Genomic DNA, 21,628 nt, shown 5'->3' on the forward strand with positions numbered 1-21,628 from the left:
GTCATATCTTGAAATCCGCTTTTCGGATACCAAAGGCAACGTTTTTCCCAACATTTTTAGCATGCCATAAAAGGAGAGTGAATGTGAACGATGGGTAACGGAGCGATGTCAACTCCAGCTTCCAACCGTTGTCGTGTCATTGAAAAGAATAAAATAAATAACAGTGCTGTTTTCAGCGGTACAATCAGAACGGCTAACGCCACTGAACACGAATTCAAACATCATCTGATCGCTTAGTCAGAGTTTTTACTAGACGGCAGGAGAAACGCAAGACATTCTCCTCGATGTACGAGGGACGTGAGGAGAGAATGAAAAAACATGCTGTAGGCCTGGTGTTTAACTAATACTCAACGTTTCCACTCGCTTCGAATTGGTGTTCCAGCCTTCCAAGATCTTACCGAACATCATATGAATGAAATACGTTCTCGACGTTATCCGATGAGCACTACTTTTTCACCATATTCTGTCTCCCCTTCTTTTGTCCCAGCTCTCTAGAGTCAGAAGAATCACAATTCCCACAGCAGCGATAGTTGAAAATATGATGGAAACTTTCGTCCACAACGGCATGGCTCGATAGAGGAGAAACGAATAGACCACTATTTATTGAATGAGGTTCCATATTGTGTAAGAGGCGATGTACTTTGTTTTTCTCGATAGTAATATCATCAAGCTCAATTTCATGTAAGCAATTCAGTGCTTTTTCCGGTTATATCCTTCCTAACCTCACCTAACCACTTTTGCGTCAATACTTGCTCATGCAAATCCCACTTTCTCGAACTTGCCGACGACTCTGGTAAAGAACAACGATCCAAGATTAACCCCTTCGGTGGCAAGACATTTTTCAAGCCAAGTGCCCAAAACGCTGAAAAAAGGTTTTCAGATTTCCACGAAAATTCGTAGCCGTGGGTTTTTGAGGTCGCTGATTACGGATCTGCAAAATGCACAAATTGATCTGACGCCAAATGGCGTGAATGCCACCGAAGGGGTTAACCGGCTACCGGAACGTCTTCTGAACTGGTGCACGTGTAATAGCTCAGACCTAGTCATTGTTCTCATACAACCGCTCGAAATAGATGCTCAGAAACCTCATCTAAACGCAAAGAAAGTAGGAATAATCATCAAAAATTGTTAGCCTTCATCTCTGATTCCTTTTTAACCTGCGAAGGCTTCAAAAGGCGTTCCTCTCGATATTGCCAACGAAGAGTTCATCAACGGAATAAACTCCCCAGCGAGTATATTCGAAGTTCGTTGTCAAAATTGTAATGCGACAGTAGACGGCGTGACGAAGCTCGTGCCGACCAAATCATTCTATCTGAAATTTGAAAATTGCGTTAGATTCGACCACGTCTCTTTGTTTCATGTTCGTCACCCAGTCAATCCCTGTCAATCCATGTCACCAGTTGACATCTGCTTCAATTGCTTTAGGTACAACCACGTAGCGTGTCAATGCAAAAGCCATGCAAATTGTATTAGAAGCTGTGAACTAAGACACAATCATGAGGCAGAATGTCCCAACAAAGACAGTCCTCCACGTTGCGCAAACTGCAAAGGAAACCATATGCCTTCTGATAGATCGAGCATTCCTGTTCGAAAAGTCAGTCAAAGCTACGGTCGCTCTCCGAAATCCATCTCTTGCAACAGCCAGGTAATTGCTGGCAAATCCATCGGCTTATCCGTGCTGAATAATAAATAAGTCTACGACTCAGCACCCCCCACTCAAGAATCGCAGATCTCTCGCAGCACCAGGTACATCGCTCGGGCATCGACTCAATTTATACAGCCAGATAGTTTCCTTCTCCCCCACACTTCAAACCTCTCAATCGCAACAGCAGCAACAACACCTAGTATTTCAAAACACAGTCCAATCCACTTACCAATCCTCAAAGAGCACGCATAGCATAAATTGAAAAAGAATCTCACAGCAAAAATCCAGACCATCCGACAATAATCATGGGGCTTTTTTTCATCGGACCAATTCTCTTTAAATGGCGAGACCACTTTAACATCACAAGTAAGGGGAAATCGGCCAATCTCGAGTATAGATAAGCTGCACGTCTTGACTTGCGTTGTGAGCATTTTTCTGTTCATTACTTGGTGTCGAGACAGTGCTACTAAGATAATGACACCAGCGAAGGAACTAGTGTTTCTTTTTATTGGAGAATCACGAGGAAATTGTATGTATGAATAATGTGTTTTGTCATATGTGGCAGAATAACAACCATCCTCTTTACACCTCTACTTGAAAACGACTCTGCTTCTAAAATCTTTACCCCGAAATTCACAACAACTCTACGTCTACTCATGCAAAATCCATAATCTTCAATATTTCTATTCATGATGAGATATGTTCTGAAATCATCATGAGTACAGATATTGAGGATTAAATATCACACAGGAATAGATATATTAAGGAGGGTAGACGTTTTCTCCGTAGATCCGCGGTTATTAAGGAGCGGAGTTGTTATCGAGAATGGCTACTGATAGAGTTGTTAACTAGCAGCTGTGCATAACTATAGTCATCACAGCTCTACTCGATAACAACTCCGCTCTTTAAATATGTATTTAGAGGAGAACTGTTATTGAATACATTGATTGAGAGTAGAATTGTTGACTTGCTGCAACATAACTCGACTCTTATAAATCTACTCGATAACATTTCCTCTCTAAAGATTTTTATTTTATGCACGAATAACGTCTCTACTCTTTAACGTGTCTAGACGGATAACACAGATTATTAATGACAAAAGAGGAAACATATTGGATTTTATTGATTTTGCTAATTTGAGAGGAAGGCTGTTTGGAGCAACATTGTTTTTGAGTAATGCCGTAAAGAGGACGGTTGTCATTCTGCCGCTTTGTGTGATAGCACATTTCATCGACGTACACATAATCGTACTGGATGGATGACGCTCTTCTCTCATTAAATTGTCAATCCATCGCCTGTCGGTGGTTTAATATCGTCATTGGTTTTATTGATAGATTTTTTAATCCTCCAGACTAGTACACCCAAGAAAATGAGAGTAACGATAACGACGATGAGCTGAAAAGGGGATAATCCACAAAAATTCCAAGGCTCCTTCTCCTCCGGAATTTCGATACGAGATCTCCTAGTCATCGTTCAAACGTCAGGTAAATAACGAGACCACTCTTCACATGACGTATCCACTATATCCACTTAGACAAATGTGAGTGTATTCTACCGAGTGTGACAGCAAATCTTACTCGCATGCATAGTCACGCCAGATGGATGACGCTGTGCTGCCATTGGACTTTCGATCCATATTTCTGTTTGATAAGTACTTCAAGTTGCTACATTCACCGAGTTAGTGATTCCAACTTCCAATGATCTTACATACATAATTTAACATTGAGGTAATCTGGCGTGAAAATTATTCCAACGGCGAATTACTCTTCATCTATCTTCTCCTTTTTCAGGCTCAATTTGATAATCGGATATATCGTCAGTCCTATATAAGGGGGGTAGATTATGTCTTGAAATAGGAATAATCCGCGAGAAGTCAGAGACTTCTCGGCACGAAACTATCCCAGGGCCATCGTTCAAATGAAGAGTGAAAGACTCTTTATATGGTGGGTCACTTGTAGCGTGGTCTGAGACGAGTACATCATTTTCAACTCTCTGAAAAGCCATTTTATTTTACCAATTCGACCGATCGTCACAAACTATGCGGTTGAATCAGAAGCTTTCATCGTAACCAAAAAACAATTATCGTATTTTACGTGATGTAATTGTGAGCTTCATGAGAAAATGCTTGCGAAAAATGCGCTTGATAGCTTGTATATTCGATTTGCACAAGACTCTCTACGAATCTGCTCTCATTTGATGTTTACAAATTCCATGTTTGCGACACTAGAATATTGTTATTGAAGCAGTAAAAACATCGCTAGTACGCGGGAATCTCAAGCGGCTGTTTGGAAATTTCATCCGTCAACAGAGTACATTTCAGAGAGTTTTCGTCCTGAGATCACGCAAGCTGACGAGCTAACGACTGCAATTTTCCACGGCCAGATATGCCGCGCCTTAACGATGCAAAGTGCAAAGACGTGCATTCGCGTATCCGCTTTCAATATCCCAAGAGCCGTATCGCGACGATATTCCAACCAATAACGAACTTCTAATCGAGAAACTCGATCGCACACTCGACAACATATTTATGATACTTTCGTAAATCGATTGAGCTTGGATAATTCACTGGCAAACGGAGTGGATGTGCTATTGACATGGTGCTTCGGGGTCCATATAAGTATATTGGTCTCATAACCGTAGCCTGGATGAGAAACGTAACGATCGAAGCTACATCCAATGTGGCAACAAAGAAGAACATTTTAAAACGACTGTGCTGTCGTGGTGGATGCAGTCAGTGATGTCACTCGGGATTTCCATCCGCGCTTCGGAGATGCCGAGTCTCAACTGTGAACCAGTCGCATGCAGCGAAAAAGAGGTTTCCTATCAAAATATAACGACAACGCTATAAGTGTTAATGTCCACCGTACTGTGTACATTGACTCATAAAGTGCGGGTCAGAAGAGGAGATCATTGTGCTGGATTTGGTAAATACGTCGCAAGATTCGCAACCGTGTGATCTGAGCACGCGAGCATCCAAGTATGATAGCGTTTTTATGGAGGATTCAATTTAAGGGAGGCGCCACGACGAAGAGTCTGCTTCGTGGCCGGAGGAACCTGTGAGGTACCGTTTAGTCTTGAGGAGGAATTTTTCATGTGGCCCCCCCGTTTACGATGCTGAAACAACGAAGTATCTCATCGCTTCGGTAAGTTATGGTTGAGGAGATTGTCGGGAACCGCTTACATCATTGTGCGCACGTAAAGTCGGAGGCAAAGTTTAAAAAATCAAATTAAAAGTAATTTCTATCATTAGATTTTTCATTTGCCGTTTTTCTTGATCTCCCGCCTGACGAAGGTGTGTGTTTTGTAGCGAAACATGCCATCTTCCATCCAACTTATCGCGACGGTAGCGTTCTCGCTAAGGTTGTTCAATTCTGCGCCTGACATCTCTTCAATGATGATTTTCGTTCGATAGTCGATCGAATCAAGTCGCTGATGCCATGTGTGTTTGTTGAAAAGCTCGTCCTCATTACCGAAGACGTCATACAAGCAATCTTTGTATGTTGCCACTTGATAGATTTTGCCATTGAAGTTAATGTACGAGTAGACGATGTCTTTGGGGAAGTTGGTCGGTCCGCGAAACACGAAATATTTCATGTTCTCGTCGAACTTTACCGATTTCATTTGACGATCGTTCGGAAGACTTTCGATCATTATACGGACGATAGATTTGGCGTTGACGTTGAAAACATTGAGAATTTTGTCGCGTTCCGACGCCTGGAATTTCGACGCAATCGACGTGCTGATGTATTTTGTGATGAGAGCGGTATAGGGAAAAATTGTATTGAATTGAGAACGCTCGGTGAAGTGCTTGATGACTAGTATGTAGATCTTCGGATCAACGGTCATTGCGAGTTTGGAATAACTCTTTTCGCGCAGCACGTCCGACGTGACGAGCATACCACAGATAATTTGTTTCTTAGTTTCATCGTTGACGGCGTAATTTTCACTGATGGTTTCCCTGATGCTATGAAATGATTCTCTCGCTAGATTTAGAATGTCATCGTTTTGCACTATGGCTCCCTGCAGAATGGCGAACAACAGGTCCCGGCGTATCGACTCTTTGGATGATTGCAGACAGAACATAGCAATAGCACCTTTGACGAACGGTGAGGAGCATTGTTTAAACTCGTCCGGAACGAATGCGCTGCGACACAAGTTCGAGTCTTGTTTCAAGGGCAGCTTCGGTGCTTTGATTTGTGTGTGATTCGAGCGTACATCATTCAAGTTGTCCTTCCGCTGTTGTCTGATTTTCCGTTTGTACATCAATCCCAGAAGTACGCTTATTCCAGCGAATTGTTTTTTAGGTGACTTGCATTGATCGAAAGAGGCGATGATTGTGTGTAAATTCGTTGGAATGTCGAGTTTGCTTTTCGAAGTATCGTGTTTCTTGATGTACGAAAAGTACTCTTCAGCCGTTTCAAACGTTTTTATTGAATCGGTCATAGTGGTCGTTTCTCTATCCCGCTGTACGCTTATGTTTCCCCACAGCACGGTAGCTCTCCTTTGTCATAAAGCGAAATATGCGATACCGTGTTCCACCACGCTTCGTCTAACAATCGTTTTATTCTTCTATATTACCCAGACGTGCCCGGAGAACGATGCCTCGACGCGGTACTATATTATCGCAAACGAAGGCTCTCGCAGCGGTCGAGATTCATCCAACGCCGTGTCGTCTCGTGAGCCGGAACACTCTGTCGCCTCGGACTTGTGCAGGCCCGGTTTGAAGTCTGCTCGTATGTTGTGCGGGCCCCAGGCGAGACGCTTGCTCAACAGTTCGATGCACGCGGACACTGATGAAGTAATCGACGTGTGAGGAGCCCTCGAGTGACTCAGTCAGCAGAGTCAACATTGTTGTATTCCGTTCAGCGTCCTCTGCGCGTCGATGAACGACGAAGAACAGAATGCTCATGAAACGATGATTGTACCGCTTTGGATAAAAAGCTTGAGCGCTCCATTGTCGTACTCTTTTCCGCAAACGAACTACGAAAGATTACATGATGCGACTATTTTTCACCGTCTTATTAAAATGGTGATTACTCGAAAATTCTACCAATTGATTAATTCATGAATATGATTACCAAATTGGCGATCACAATATCTCGATAACCCGTTGCTCAGTCGAATTTGAATCCGGTGTGTATTAACAGTAAACAGTTCCTAAATTATTGGTTCTATAATTGAACTGGGATGATTGTTATTTTTACTTGTAGGATCAGTCATTGAAGAAAGAACGTAAAAGATCTACATAATCATGTGCAGTTAAGGCATTCTTCCAAAAAGCGTTTTATCTGTCTGGTTTGGTTAAACCACTCACAACTCTGATAATGATTAAGAACAGGACTTGGCTTCTACTTTTCGAATGCATAAAACGCTGGGCACACCGGTCACCAATCTGAAGCTCTTTTCGGAATTATCCGGAATTTTTGTTTTCTTTATAACTTTTTTTTTAAAATAAGAATCATGCTCTTATGTCATGCGAAAAATATATAATTCGTCAATGGTACTCCTGGCTCTCTAATATTATTCAGAAATCTAATTTTACTTTACACGGTCAAAAGGTTGAATGTTTTTCCTATCACAGCCAGATACGGCTTACGAGACTTTTCGAAACGAAGCGCGAATCACCTTTCCAGGATTCCAATACTTCTTAGAAGACTGATGAAAAGCACGCAGAACCAGCTCCAACATTGTTCTCAGCGTTGACACATGATGCAACAACACATAAAACGCTGCAGCAAAATTCCAAAAATGAGTTGAATCTTATTGAAAAAATACCAAACCAGACGTAACATTGTTGTTCTTGTTTTCACACGATGCGGTGCTTCGCTAAGAGCTACGATTAGAGAAACGAATATGGTAAACAGATTGCCTTGTTAAACTACGATAAAGCGAACTAAGTTGTATGCGAATTTTCTTCAATGCACTTATCTTTCAAGCGCTTTATTTGCAAGGAAAATTGATCGTCATGCTCCCTGAGAGTCGTTTTTTGCATCGTTTAAACGAGCAATGGTTTGGACATCGGTGCTACGTGTGCGTGCTCGCCGTCGTTCAAACTCAAATGGAAACTGTTGAGCTAAGTTTGTCTCGGTTCTCACATGTTTTAGCAAAATTCCAAAAACTTTATTGAAATCTTTAGATTTCGCGTGGAATTTGATCACTCGTCAGCTGCGCTTGAGCAGGTTTCCAGGGACATTTTCAGGTACGTTGAATTAGCTGCGAATACATCAATGCTGGGCTAAATAGAAACTCATCGTACGCTAGAGTATAACCAGCAACGTTTCTCAGTGCTCAACGCTGAATCACTGACCAGAATCATCCAAATGTGGCATTTGCTAATCGATAACAACTCGTAATCGAATGCTGCAACCTATCGTCGTCGGTCGAACATTCGCCTTTGTTTAGTACTGTAAGCTACATAGTTCCATAATATAGTGTGTTTTATAAATTTGACGTCGAAACCCCGAGACTTCATAAGGATGTTGTTCGAAGCTATCAGTTGTGACCAGATCAAATATAACTATGATATGTTAACGTACGGCATACTCATGACTTTCGTTATTTTGGTTATTCTGTTGATTATCATGATATGGAACAACGAAAAGTATGATGAGCGTATCGAAGTTGGGTATATATTTTGCACCGGACTAATGACGTTCATCCTGGTTGGGCTCTCAATATGGCGACATGTCGTATCACACCAACTAAGTTGGTCTTGCCTGCAGCCTTCGCAGTCATTGCTGGAAGCGTTTTATTCTAAATAACTTTTCGAGATCCTAATACCGAGTCTCTTGTACGGCCAAAAAACTGCTCTTGACGCTTTGAAGCATCTTTTTTTGTTCATATTCGTGCCGCAGTGGTCTCGTCCTCTTGAAACATTTTAACATGCATTTATCCGAGGTTCGACTTGAGGTATAAAAACGACAAGAATCAACATGGGACTGAACTGAGGTTTTTTGATGAATGAGGTAAATCCGGAATCTCCATTCTCGTAAATAAAAATATATGAAGGTTATTTTCATAAAGTGTGTGCTTTCTGAGATCATGGTCCATGATATGGTGAACGAGTGGAGATAAAATGTTAGGATGACTTAAATTTCGAACAGATCTCGAGTTTATAAACTTCGAATAATAATATGGGGACAAATCAATTTGACTAGAACTTTGAATGTCGAAAATTAAAAAAATAGAGACTACAAGGTTCGAAGCACGTTTACGTCGAAAATAGAATGTAACAATCACCCATAGAACGACGACTGAAATATCGATTTTCCGAAAATTCGATTATCACTCTTTCGATTCCTAAATTACTACAATCAGCAATACTGTAAATATTCATAATTTCGAAAATATAATAACAAAAGACTAAATATTACTGAGATTGAAACACTGAAACACCAAAAAGTCAACCGATCGAAATAAAGAAACGCAGCGGAGCTCAAAATACACTCACTTACTTACTTAGACTGGTGATCTCCAATTTAAAAAATCGTCATTTTGACTTTCGCCTTTTCGAGCCATCGCTATTCGGCGTATCTAAGTTTTATAGGCTCGAAAAATGCACTTTCAATTTTTTGCTACTCTATATTCTCTGGTCTATCTATAAAACAACTATTTTCCATTTTGAATTCGAAAATATGAACTTTTGGCATTCGTATGGTCTGTTAAAATTGCATTCGAAATGAAAACCATCGAAATATATATTTTCGAGTAAATACGAATTCAAAGAAGAAATATTCGGTCAAACGCGTAACCTGCTAAACGGTCGATCGGAAATAAGAATTTCGAATAACTTATTTTTCTCCAATTTGATATTACAAATTTTAAAATTTCGAAATATCGACCGTTCTACAATTTGGTTATTTGACATGCTGAAATTGAAACTCATCTTACAGTCTAGGATGACAAGCAGCGGGCACTTGTAAATGCTATCGATATAGTCAGCAACGAACACGTTTGCGTGTCGCCTTGTCCATCGGATTCTATTGCATCGTAAATTGTAACTTTATTTATCGACAGTGACGGCACCTGTACTGTGTTCGAGTAATTAAATACGCTCCATAAAATAGTGTACTGTAACCGTTGTATATAACCATTCAGAATTCGAAACCAATTGCAATATGTCATCATATGATGTATACCATGCGTCTAACGGCAAACTCAAAGAATATATTCCCGATTGCGAAGCTTTAGCAACCTCCGTTTGGAGATCGTCGATCATCATACTTTTTATCATTGGACTTGTCTTAGCGCTAGTCATTGCCTTCGTAATTTCAAATTCTTTGAGCACAGATTCCGACGATCGCGCAGAAAAAGATGATATCGAACAGAATATGAAGCTCGCCAAACGTACCGAAGGTATATCCAGCGCGGTGCTTGTCATACTGGCTCTGTTATTCACAGTCAGCTTCCATTCATTTCTGCTACATGGACGTCCCAAAAAAATAGCTCCCGCTTGTTTCTTTATGCAAGAAAGAGTTAGCAACGCCTTGCTATAAATCGGAGATCGGAATAACGGTCACTATAGATAAACTGTGGTTGAGTTTTTTAATGGTTTTTTTTGTCATAAACAAAACTTGATTGAACTCACTCGTGTTGAGTAATGGAAATGATGAAAAAAAACTTGTTCTTCCATTTGCCAACAACGAAATCTATCCTTCGTACGAATTCGTGCTCCAACTATTTCATTTTTATTCAATTTTTTTACGTACTGCACTGATCTAACCCATACAGAATAATATGATTCGAATCCACCCCCGAAACAAGACCACGTTACTCGTGTGATATAAAAATCGTTGTCATTTATGGAGAATAAGTCAATACTGTATCATTGACGGAAGATGCTAAGGCGGTTAATCTCATTGAGCAAAAAAAGTCGTGATCATGACTTAACGTCTACAGCTTGTTTTAGATTTTTTGAAATTTCGATGAGCAATTTGTTGGAAAATATTCCTTGCTAGCAATTGGTTTATGGGCTGATTCTCGGGCTACCTTTCGCAAGAGCGTTTGCAGAACACCGTTGATGCGACGTGAGCTTAGAATTCTCACGGTAGAGTGTAGCTGTTGCTACTGTGAGTGCATGCGTTGCTTGAGGCTTCTGCGCAATTCATCAAGCTTGTCAACGTTGACAGGTCGACCAAATTTGTTGCTTTGCAGAGATGCCTGGCTCACAAGATATATTAGCGCTAATACAATGAAGATCACGATTAGAAGAATATAAAAGAGGTATTGAGGTGTGATGAGATACGCGATGATGAGCAGTCCGATAAATTGTAGACCGTGGGTGAGCAAAGTCATACGCGTTATTTCGATTTTTTCGAAGAAAATCGAGTTTAATATTGTATTGAATGTGATGGGTTGGCCTGCAAAAGTCGACGACGAGTCGTTCGTTCTGTCGCCTGCGAGTGCATCGTTTTGCTCGAATTGAGTTGTGCCGCCTGACATGATGGTCTGAAATAAGAATTATGAAGTTGCTCAAGCACTCCGTGCGCGTTCACGTTCGTTCTCTCATTCAACGACACTATTTAACTGCACTGGTATCTTCAATCGTTCCGGCTGCATAATCGAATAAGGAACGCTCCACATCGGTTGGCTCTTCGCAACGAGAGTTCTTGCATTCAGCTCGCTGCAATGAATCGTTGCGCTTTCCTTGTCGTCGCTTCATACCGAAGCTCAGGTTTAGCGCTGCTGCGAACTTCGTTCGACGAGTCATAACGACCGTCTCTCGATGCATCGTTCGTAGTTCGTGTTTGGCGTTCCGCCTTTACACTCTGCTCTGTGTTCGTCGATTCTTCATGCTCGTGTTCTAAGCTCGCTGCAGCTATTTTCTTCGCGTCTTCCATCCGTTTCAGTGGATGGTGTGGTCTTTCGATAATTCTGTCACCTTCGATTTTCAGAATTTCGAAAATCGTCCCAGCAATATACAACAGAAATTATTTTCCAGAATTTTACATAACCACAAATATAAAAAATGTTTTATCCTATGCCGTAGCAAATCCGTAGCCTTTTCCTAAACAATGATAACTCAGGCGGAGTCAATACTTCTCATCCATACGCTGAAAAATTTAAGCATCATGGACCCAAGCAGTCCTCTGTGCTACCTCCGCATATGCGATGGAAACAATACGAAAAATCGACGACATAACAAATGCATTACACTGATTCGAAAAAATTTCATAACCACACCACAAAATATTTACATACAAAAAAGTATATAATAGTGTTAGGAATAGGCAGGTACAAACGTTCCGAGCAACGTGGAAATCAACAACCAGTATATTACGAGAGATGACGAGCGCAAATCGTCCGTTAAATTAAGGAGGGTGGATTGCGACGATACAATGTTGCCATGCTAAACCATATTAAAAATATGAAGAATTTCAAAATGATAAGAATTTTCGTAAAATTTGGTAAATGTATTCTTTAAAAATATATAAGAAAATATACATTTTTTAAGATTTTTCTACCACATAGCTCTCGAGTAATTCAACACTAAAGTTCACGTGTATAAGCATAGAGTTTACATATGTACAGTTATACATCTTGTGCATAAGAACTTGGATTTAACGCTCAATTATTCGATAACCATGTGGTGAAAAAATTTGAAAAAAATTGTATTTGTATACTTGATGTCAAAGAATGTTATCACCAAATTTGATCAAATTCTGATTATTTTGATTTCGTGATCCACCCTCCTTAAGGTTGTAAAATATTCATACGTACAAATCTCGTTACGTTTGCACGAGGAATTTAATTTAGAGACTCGTCCAACCACGACAACATGCAGAACAATGATCATATCGCTACCGTGTATAATAGAAATCGGTTCAAGACCTCATTCTAAAAGAGATTTTTTTTCTGTAGAAACTAATGTGAATAATAATTGAAACTGGTGATGTGTAACTCGAAATGAAAAACTGAATGTTAAATCGAAAAAAAAAAATTTCAAATACTGTGAGGTCGTTTCAAATGTCATAAGCCCAAAGTCCCATCATTCTATACATACGCTCTTAGTCCATGACATATTGGGTATGTTAAAAACGTGTGGAATCACGCTCGTTTTATTGTTACGAATATCACATCGTCTAGCTGACAATGAGTATGTTATGTACTCATGCCTCGTAATTTTATCATAACTGTGAATTTGAAAAAATTGACAAATTTTAGAACAAGTTCTACTTCATCTACAAAGCCTGCGATGTCAGTGTCGGTCTAGTATAACGGGCTATTCGTAAAAATTTCGTAATTGCTTTGAAATTGTGAATGTTGGGGGATTAGAAAAAAATTGCAGAGAGAGCAAGAGAGTGATAGTGCTTCGAAAGAGTATTCTTGCGTGAAAAAATGCCATAACCTCGTTTAGACGATCGAGTTTTTTCGCGACGTTCTATGTTTCCGATCAGCGAATGAGCCACAATGTCGAAGTTGGGATCCAACTTCAATACGGTATTTCAGTTTAACTTCGTTCTTCGGAATGTTACATAAGTGAAGTTTCTCCGAACAGAGATAAATATATTTGTGTTCGGGCAACGTGAGCAACGTTTTTGCAGCAAATTTTATAGTAACGACAAATCTGTTCGTTGGTGTAAGGAAAACTGCAGCTCCCCGTAGCATTTGGACACGTGTCGAATTATTTTATTTATTCGGACCTGGATTTTAACATCTGCCACTACTAGAAAAAAGCTCGACTCTAAATTCCTGACATCCCGATTGACTTTCATTCATGAAATTTCCATCGATAAAAATTGATATTTTAATTTTTTAAATTATTTAAAAATGTGCTTTTTCAATTATAAGTAACTCATATTTTTCTGGACAAAACATTGGTAATTATTTAGTATCGCAAGTACACAGCAAACAAAACCACCCACCGATTTCGCACACACATCGAAGGTGCTCCAAGCCCACCCAATGATTCCGCACACGCATCGAAGGTGCTCCAAACCCACCCAACGACTCCACACACAAATCGAAAACGTTTTTATCATCACAGTCTTCTGTTTTGATGCCCAGTAAATGCGAAGACATATTCACAAATTCATGATATTTCGTCCAAAAGAAAAAAAATGTTTCTTAAAAAAAGTCATACGCCAACATAACATGACATTAATGATGTTTTCAGGACATACAGAAGTCATAAAAAAATTGACAAGTCAGTTACAGCTGGTGCTGTGATACTAAATATTTACCAAAGTATCATAATTGATATTGGTTCATCGATAAGCTGTCGTCAGTCAACGTAAATACTGATTCATTAATTATTCGTTGTCACTTGCAGGGCAATTTTATAACTAAATTATGATATATGATAAAATGATAAATTGGCGTTTGAAGCTCTGAAGTCCCTTCGCAAGAGCAAATATATTTTTCGAATATGCGCTATAAAATCGCGATGGAGATTCTTTCATAATTACAAAACACTTTAAAAAATTACTCGAGAGTTTTCTCAAAGATTTCCATCCATTAGTTGCGGGTCGGGAAATAAAAATACGATCGTTTTTTACATTAAAATAGAACACATTTACAAAATTTTTTGTTCAGTTTTATAGTCATCGGTCATAAAATCCCGCTCATGCAAAAACCGAATCGAAAATTTCAGAAAATTGCAGCACGAGCTCACGGACGTTTGAAAGTAGAGCACAACAGAATGTGGTTGGATAACTCGCTGGGATATAATCACAAACGCAGAAAAAACACGAAAACGAACTGGTGACTTTTTCAAATGCACGATATGATGATGCAGTTGCACAATTGTTTCAACACTTCGAGATAAGAGTTTGAAAGATTTGTCACTTAAGCACGAACTGCCGGGCATTATCAAAAGCATTCGTGTCTACGCTCACACAGGAACTTAGTATTCGGTCGTATAATCTCGAAGATTCATAGGAAGATTTTTTGGATGTTCTTCGAAAACCTTGGAACGAAAAACACAACGGTGATCAAAGCATTTCATCTCAATCATCTATTCTATACTGTATCATAAAATAGTATGTTCTATTAATTGGCTGTTTGGGCTGAAAAAAACTTATCGAGAATGGGATTACTTGGTGCCAGTTCACGCTTACAATGGATGGTTTCCTCCGATTGTAGCCATCTCCCGCGGAACTACAAGGTTTCATCAATCATTGTAATTTTGTTGGCTTTCATCACTTTAGTAGTAATGCTTGCTGCAACAATTTACAACATCGTCAACACCTCGCAGCTCGGAGGTTCACCTGATTCATTTAATTCGAAGTACAAGGATGATGTTGAAGACGTACAGAAGGCTCTTAGTTATCTGAGTATAGCCAGCGTTGTGTTGACAACGCTGACACTTGCAGCTTTATTGTGGAAGTACTCTGCAGCGTCAAAAATGGCCAAAAAATGTCTGCAATCCCCGCCTGCTGCGCTAGAGCGATTTGATATCCAAGAGCCAATACCTTGGAACAAGGAATTGTTCAATGAATCACAATAGAATTCCAACTCTGTTTATGGAAAGTTGGACTAATCGGAGGAAGCTGAAGTGGGCTTGTGTAATGAAGAATGGCGGTTGGGATTATATTTTTAACTGCAAATCAGACCTCAGCTAGCATAGTCCTCTGGTTCAAGTGTCCTCATTATTTTGCGATATCATACTTCAACTCCAACGCAACGATCTGCAACCTCATACGCAAAATTGTCCCGAATTTCCGACTCGTGGGAATCAGAAACAGGAAATGAAAGAATGAAAAATAGTAACTCGAAAATAATCAACGGTACAAAAATACTAAAGCGATCCCACTGTTCATACCTGGACAAAACTATTATTTGGTTCTGCAATAACAGATATATACTCGTAAATATTTGAATCCACTGAAGAAAAGTCACTTATCGCAGTTATGAGGATGAACAGCAGCGACCACCGGTGGATGAGGCTGGATCGAAGAGCGACAACGGAAATTTGAGTGGAGGCTTGAGCTTATAAAATTAACATTGCAGTAAAAATAGTATATTTTATAAACATATCGCAGTTTCTGAGCTTCATCAAAAATGGCCTCGAAGAAATTGCTTTCCGACCGTTTACTCTCTGTAATCGTTCCTGCATGTACTGATCTCGGAAATTCCATTAAGTTTTCCACAATGACCTTGATTGTGATGATTGGAATTGCTTTGGTTCTATTCATAATTATGGCATTATACAATTGGGTAAGAGATGTGCACGCCGTCAATTATAATGATCAGGTCGAAAGAGAGAAGGAGCACAAAAATATTATGACCATTTTGTCAGGACCCGCCACCATCCTCGTGGCGGCAGCATTGATAATTGGAATCACCACTCATGCGGGTTGGCACTCCTCATCAACGAAAAGGTTGGCTCCGCTTTGCAGTGGGTTGCGGCAAGCATTCATCCGGCAAACGGTGGCGGCCTCAAACCAATAAGCAGCATACAAATCATCGTTGAATCGTTGTACGAATCAATAAATGCAACAGCAGTAAGATGTATGGACTGGAGGATGAAATATTCATTTTTGGCCAACCGCTCTCGAAAAGAGAAAAAAGACTATAATCTTATGACAAACCAACACTATCGCATTTTCCGAACTGAGCTTGTTGGCGAGACGTTTTGAAATAATCAGCGAGTCTCTTTAAGGAATATATTCGAGACTGGAGACGAACGAGGTCACGCGGGTAGGCTTCGAGTCGCGCTGATCATTTACAAAAGCACGGTTGACATTTTATAGTCAGCAAGTACGAAACGACATTTTCCATTGACTTTGTGATGTCGGAACAGTTTGTCGAGCACAGTACAGAAAGTAAAAATCTGGAAAATTCTGATCCGGAGAAGAATCTGCTGGTTGGTTCGCTCTGTGCGACAGAGCGTTGCAGTTGGGGAACTTAGAGCGCTCATGATCGTAACTTCAAAACAAATGTACGGTTGTGGGTTCTAGAGTCAAACATTTTACAGTGCTCTGGATGTAAAAAATTGATCAACAATGCAAAAAATAAACGCTCGACTCCGTCTGCGGAGCCATTTTTTAAACCCTTCATCTCTTTAAATTTATATTTGTTTTTTAATGATTTTTATTCATTGTGATGCATTTGATGATAATCAATAGTTTGTCGTTTGTTTATTCTGTACGGTATTATAGTATAAGATGCCTTCTAATGCATGAAAAGAAAGGTTTCGACATTGACGACACACGCATCGGTTTTTGTCAAGATACATGCTTTTGGTTGAACAGATTTAATGGATTCAATAGATTTAATGGTTGCAAAAAATAGTGACATTCGGTGCTGTTAGGAGCTGTGCTGTTAGGATTCGACTTGAAGATTCTGCGGAGAAGGAGATACCAAATGACGAGCAGGGCACGCAAAGCAAAAATTTCATCGCTGCGAGCTGCGATTTGAGTGTCTTCAATATTTTCTATCTGCATGTACAAACTATGGCTCGGGAGTACTTTGATGAGAGTCTGTTCGTAGACGGTTCGAGTGTGTTGAACTCTGACGAGGTTGGGGTCAGTAACGATGCCGATCAGTTTCTGGTGGAAAAATATGGTATTCCGACGAGCACAGTGTGCTCGGACAAAATATCGATAAACCCTCCTGTGCCGTGTGGCGGCATAAACATTTACACGATGAATAAGCGGAACAAGGAAACTCGGCAAACTTATCGATTTCGTCAAATAAATGTGAGTGACGCCTTGGAAAGCGAACCGATTGAAATAGCCGAGCTGAAGGACTCTAAAATAGCGTTAGACGTCAACCCGAATATTAGCTCACTCGAGTGTGCCATAATGACAAAATATTTTGCTGTACACAACGATATCGTCATTACTCATGGCTTGTATCGACTCATCGAGCCTCACTTTCAAGACGGCAGAGCGTGGTTTTTAACCGAAGGACTCGAAGATACAATCGTTCAAAATTCATTGGGAGAGCTTATAAAGAATAAAGAAATCTTAAACGTGCCTAATGTTTCGTATTTCGGTCCTGCCATCGATCTTTATTGAGAGGATTTTTTTCGGGTATGCAATTCCACTGTAATTGAGACGTTAACTGTGAGAACAGGAAAACAAACCTTCAGTCAGAGTCATCCAGCAAGTCTGTCTCGATCTTTTATTTTTCCTTATTCAAGTATCAGCATGTGCAAACATCTAATCGACGTGACTCCACGATGTTGAATCGCGAAAACTTCAAATTACCTACAAAAGACAACTGTTAACACAGCACACTGTCACAGTGAGCCAGATTATTAGCCATTTTACAACAGTTCGTTCTCAAAGTGCACGTTCTGATGATCGAATTCTAAGAATCGGTGTATCCGGCACGTTCTGACTCTTTGGCACAATAGACGAAACCAACGAATGATACTGCACGTTTGGGGAGTTCTTCACACTCTTGTTGCTACAAACATTAACGATCTATCCTGCATTGAAACTCTACGAAAACGAATTCCATCCGTAAGTAGAAGAAGAGCCCATGTCATTCCACTTGTTCGCGACTCGGTTGCCTTTCATTTGTTTCTTTCGAATGTCAGCACTTGCCATACGCCGTTCTCACAGAACCAACAAGAGGATTCATCACGGATAAAAATGTAGCTACACGAGCCGCCATACGAGTCAGTATGTGAACTGATGCGCAGTTCGGCATACTCAAAGTATTCCTTCCGCATGAGCGTATTTTTTGGTGGCACAAATTGGGGCACTGGAAATTTGGATTGATTCCTAACCTCTGAGAAGTCGCAGTTACATAGAAAAAGCTTCTGCTTCTGCCATTTTTCTAACGTCTATGATTTAATATCTCTTTCAAGCATTCGGCCACCCTTTATTTTTATCGATGCCATCAATTCGTTACATTTTTTTCTATCTGCGAGACAGTTTTTGTATCAGGAATTTCGAATTATTTAGTGTATGAATTATTGAATAGAAATTTGGTGATGATGAAATCTCCATAGGCTGAAATTTCGCCAATCTGTTCGCACACACTTTTACTTTACTGTAATTTATAATCAGTTATTCGTATAACATTCGGGTTCGTGAAAGGAATACCTTAAGAGCAGACGTTTCGTTCTGGTGATCGATAATGATTGTCGTCTAACTAAGAGTTTCGTTAGAAAACAACGATTTACTGTTGATACCGAGATCGCTTCCATAAACATACACGAATCATTCCCTTTTTGCTGATTTTTCTAGGTGCCAATGACTTCGAACTGCAATGGAACATCAATATCAGTGTACCGGAGAATAGTTTTGGAAGACGAAGAATAGCCATGATTTTGTTGCTACGCATTCGTTGAAACATGATATGGACTTACCCGGTTTCGAACTACGATTTGTATACGCGGAGCATTGATTCATATTGGAATCCATATTCTGATTGCTCGTCGTGGATTCGTACACAGCAAAATATGCAAATGGAGTAAATACAACATGAAAAAGTCATGATAACAATTCGGAAGAATGTGGATTATTTATTTGGAAAACAAGTACAGAAGTATTTGTTTAATTTTTTTTTTTTTTAATAAGTTCTTCGAGGTCAACATTTCTCATTGCAGTACCCCTTTCCAGTTCCGCATCTCAGAGGCTTTAGTTTACCGATTGGATTCATACCAAATTGTGAAGTAGTGCAGGTTTGCGTCTGCTAAAGTTTGTTTGCCGCCGGTCACTGCAACTGTCGTATTTTGCATCGAACTGCCCCATTACTAGTTTATTGACGTTTGATCTGAATAGGACTGTTGAGCCATACGATCGGACGTTGTAACACATTCATCATCGTCCGTCTCAACGTCATTATTCACGGGACTCTTGTTCACTGCATTTTCCTTGCCTTTGGGTGCTTTGGGTAGTTTGGATATTATTTTTATTTTCGGTTCCATCGGCAGTCATATCGTTGACGATACGAGTGTTTCATCCATCGGTTGAGTCATCGATTCCGTGCTAGTTCGAGCAGTTGAGTCGGATGTTGTGGTCAAGTCGGCATTCTCACTTGGCGTAATGCTAATTCTCAATTCCTCGAGCTGACGGGGAGTAAAGTCAGTCCGAAAGTAGATGCTGATCAAGTATTTCATGGCTGAATAGAGAATGACGCTGTAAGCGTTCGCACGGGCCGGCTGACACTTGAACATGGCGCAATCGCTCTTCTCCGTGCTGTGGGCAAGCCTCTCGCCGTCCTCACGTACGCAGCCACGATGATAGTCGAACAAACGAAGTGAATTTTTCAAACTCGACATGCTGCGATTCTTTTTGACCGTCGCCTTGCAGGCTTTAGCGCCCGCGCTCAAACTCTGTATGCTGACGATACTCTGATGCATTTTTTTACATATTTGTGCATAATCTTGCTGGTCACTGAACGCTCCATCGATGATCTTCATGTCGGCAGTGAATTGTCCAATCTCGCTGAATAGGTTGAGTCGTGCATCGACGAATGTTGGGCGACGTGTGTTTCCGATGACTTCAGGAGCGCATACGATTTTTGGCGGTATCGAATTCTGCGTGGAATACAGCCCACTAAGTGTTAACAAATTTGAATCGTTCCACTCGCGTTTTCGACTAGTAACTCGAGTGGTGAGCTTGGACGAGCACGGCTGTTGATATTCGAATGAAGCCTCAGGCACTGCACTGGATTGGGAAGTCTTGCAGCGAGCGTTGCCAGCTAAGAACGACATCGAATCGAAGTTGATCTTGACTCCAAGATTTTGAACGTAACGACTTAGCTCTGTGTCTTTTGGTTTGAAAATCTTGCACGATTGTTTAGAACCAACGCCGCAAACGTTGTTCACTGGCATTTTTACACGGTAGGCTTTTAGTACGACTAGAATCGTACCAACGCGGCCTGATACCGTGGTGAAATGAACCGTGAAGAGACCTGTGTCCTCGGAATCACGTGCAAACAGACACGGCACGAAATCATTAGCTGGGCACGTGATATGCGGCACAATTACAAATGGCGGCTGCTGGCTCAGGGGACCTCGCACAATTTGCCCATCTTTGAACTGCCGCGTCTCGGCAAATCTCGGGATCTTTAGAACGAAGCCGGTGTTGATGCGCACGCTTGAATTGGGCGCTACATCACCCACATTTATGAAAAACCGCGGTGGGAAGAACTTACCATCTTTCATTTCTGCATCGCTGAAAATCACATTGGTTGCGTGCTCCACACGCGTCCATTGAACCACACACGTTTCAGATGCGCGTGGAATATTCTCGAATCCGCGCTTGATGGCCATCGCGTTAGCGCCATTGATGCAGTCCGCATTGACTCCGGGTGATATTTCTCCAACTGATATGAACATTTGTTTCGTCATGGCCTTTTGAACGTCGCGGAACGAATAAGTCTTGCCGTACAGTTCAACTCGAGGGTTCTGTTGAATAACATCATCGTAGCTCTCGTACAAGTCATCGATCCGTGATGCAACGTGTTCACAAAAGTCTTCGCTGCTCGATATCATGACACTGAATTCCTACTATTTCGAGGGGAATCGAAAATATCTGTTCCAGAAACGTTCTTCGTGCGTAGGTGCTTGGAACAACACTGCGATAATTTCCCATCGCGTAGCTTTTATAATCTTTTCGTGATCGTGTTAATCGTCAAAAGGTGCCCAATTTCGGCGTTTCAGCACAAAACCACATGATTTACGTTCTCAAATGACTGCTGTCATTATTGACACTCGTACGAAACTTTTGTAGTTTTAACCATCCGATGGAATTCTCAGTTACTAATATTATTAATGATATTATGCATACACGAGTTTTTTGGGTACACGCGCTATTCGATAGTTCACAGATTTCTGAGCAGAATACATTGGAATTCGCGTATGAGTTTCCGCCTCGTTGTATTGTCGATGAGTGCACGTGTGTGTATCTATAAACGTACCCGAACACAATGAAACGTGTGCCCATAAGCTCAGCTCATTTGAGAGTTTTCGAGCCGGTAAGTCGACTTTTTGCAACGCACACAACTCCAATAGGTACCCAACAAATGCAGAATGAATCATCAGATTTCATGGATTCGCTCAGCCAGCATTTTTCCAAA

The 21,628-nt window shown here is 40.6% G+C and overlaps 7 protein-coding genes across 7 annotated transcripts; 5 read left to right on the top strand and 2 right to left on the bottom strand.

The window, feature by feature from the left end:
• Positions 1-4,858: 4,858 nt before the first annotated feature.
• LOC122408203 (uncharacterized) lies at positions 4,859-6,103 on the bottom strand. The gene has a single exon (NM_001414609.1). The coding sequence runs from the start codon at positions 6,086-6,088 to the stop codon at positions 4,901-4,903; it is 1,188 nt and encodes a 395-aa protein (NP_001401538.1). The 5' UTR covers positions 6,089-6,103; the 3' UTR covers positions 4,859-4,900.
• A 1,778-nt stretch (positions 6,104-7,881) lies between these two features.
• On the top strand, positions 7,882-8,483 carry LOC122408213 (uncharacterized). Its single transcript, NM_001414580.1, has one exon. The coding sequence runs from the start codon at positions 8,122-8,124 to the stop codon at positions 8,404-8,406; it is 285 nt and encodes a 94-aa protein (NP_001401509.1). The 5' UTR covers positions 7,882-8,121; the 3' UTR covers positions 8,407-8,483.
• A 1,090-nt stretch (positions 8,484-9,573) lies between these two features.
• LOC122408212 (uncharacterized) lies at positions 9,574-10,191 on the top strand. The gene has a single exon (NM_001414992.1). It carries the CDS (start codon positions 9,763-9,765, stop codon positions 10,138-10,140), a length of 378 nt encoding a protein of 125 aa, NP_001401921.1. The 5' UTR covers positions 9,574-9,762; the 3' UTR covers positions 10,141-10,191.
• A 4,068-nt stretch (positions 10,192-14,259) lies between these two features.
• LOC122408209 (uncharacterized) lies at positions 14,260-15,183 on the top strand. The gene has a single exon (NM_001414993.1). It carries the CDS (start codon positions 14,673-14,675, stop codon positions 15,090-15,092), a length of 420 nt encoding a protein of 139 aa, NP_001401922.1. The 5' UTR covers positions 14,260-14,672; the 3' UTR covers positions 15,093-15,183.
• Positions 15,184-15,338: 155 nt separating this feature from the next.
• Positions 15,339-16,127, top strand: LOC122408210 (uncharacterized). The gene has a single exon (NM_001414994.1). It carries the CDS (start codon positions 15,647-15,649, stop codon positions 16,034-16,036), a length of 390 nt encoding a protein of 129 aa, NP_001401923.1. The 5' UTR covers positions 15,339-15,646; the 3' UTR covers positions 16,037-16,127.
• A 604-nt stretch (positions 16,128-16,731) lies between these two features.
• On the top strand, positions 16,732-17,721 carry LOC122408207 (uncharacterized). Its single transcript, NM_001414610.1, has one exon. It carries the CDS (start codon positions 17,041-17,043, stop codon positions 17,605-17,607), a length of 567 nt encoding a protein of 188 aa, NP_001401539.1. The 5' UTR covers positions 16,732-17,040; the 3' UTR covers positions 17,608-17,721.
• Positions 17,722-19,029: 1,308 nt separating this feature from the next.
• Positions 19,030-21,537, bottom strand: LOC122408202 (uncharacterized). Its single transcript, NM_001414608.1, has one exon. The coding sequence runs from the start codon at positions 21,042-21,044 to the stop codon at positions 19,479-19,481; it is 1,566 nt and encodes a 521-aa protein (NP_001401537.1). The 5' UTR covers positions 21,045-21,537; the 3' UTR covers positions 19,030-19,478.
• Between the last annotated feature and the right edge of the window lie 91 nt (positions 21,538-21,628).

Source organism: Venturia canescens, chromosome 3 (assembly GCF_019457755.1).
Source record: "Venturia canescens isolate UGA chromosome 3, ASM1945775v1, whole genome shotgun sequence".
Taxonomy (NCBI): Eukaryota; Metazoa; Arthropoda; class Insecta; order Hymenoptera; family Ichneumonidae; genus Venturia; species Venturia canescens.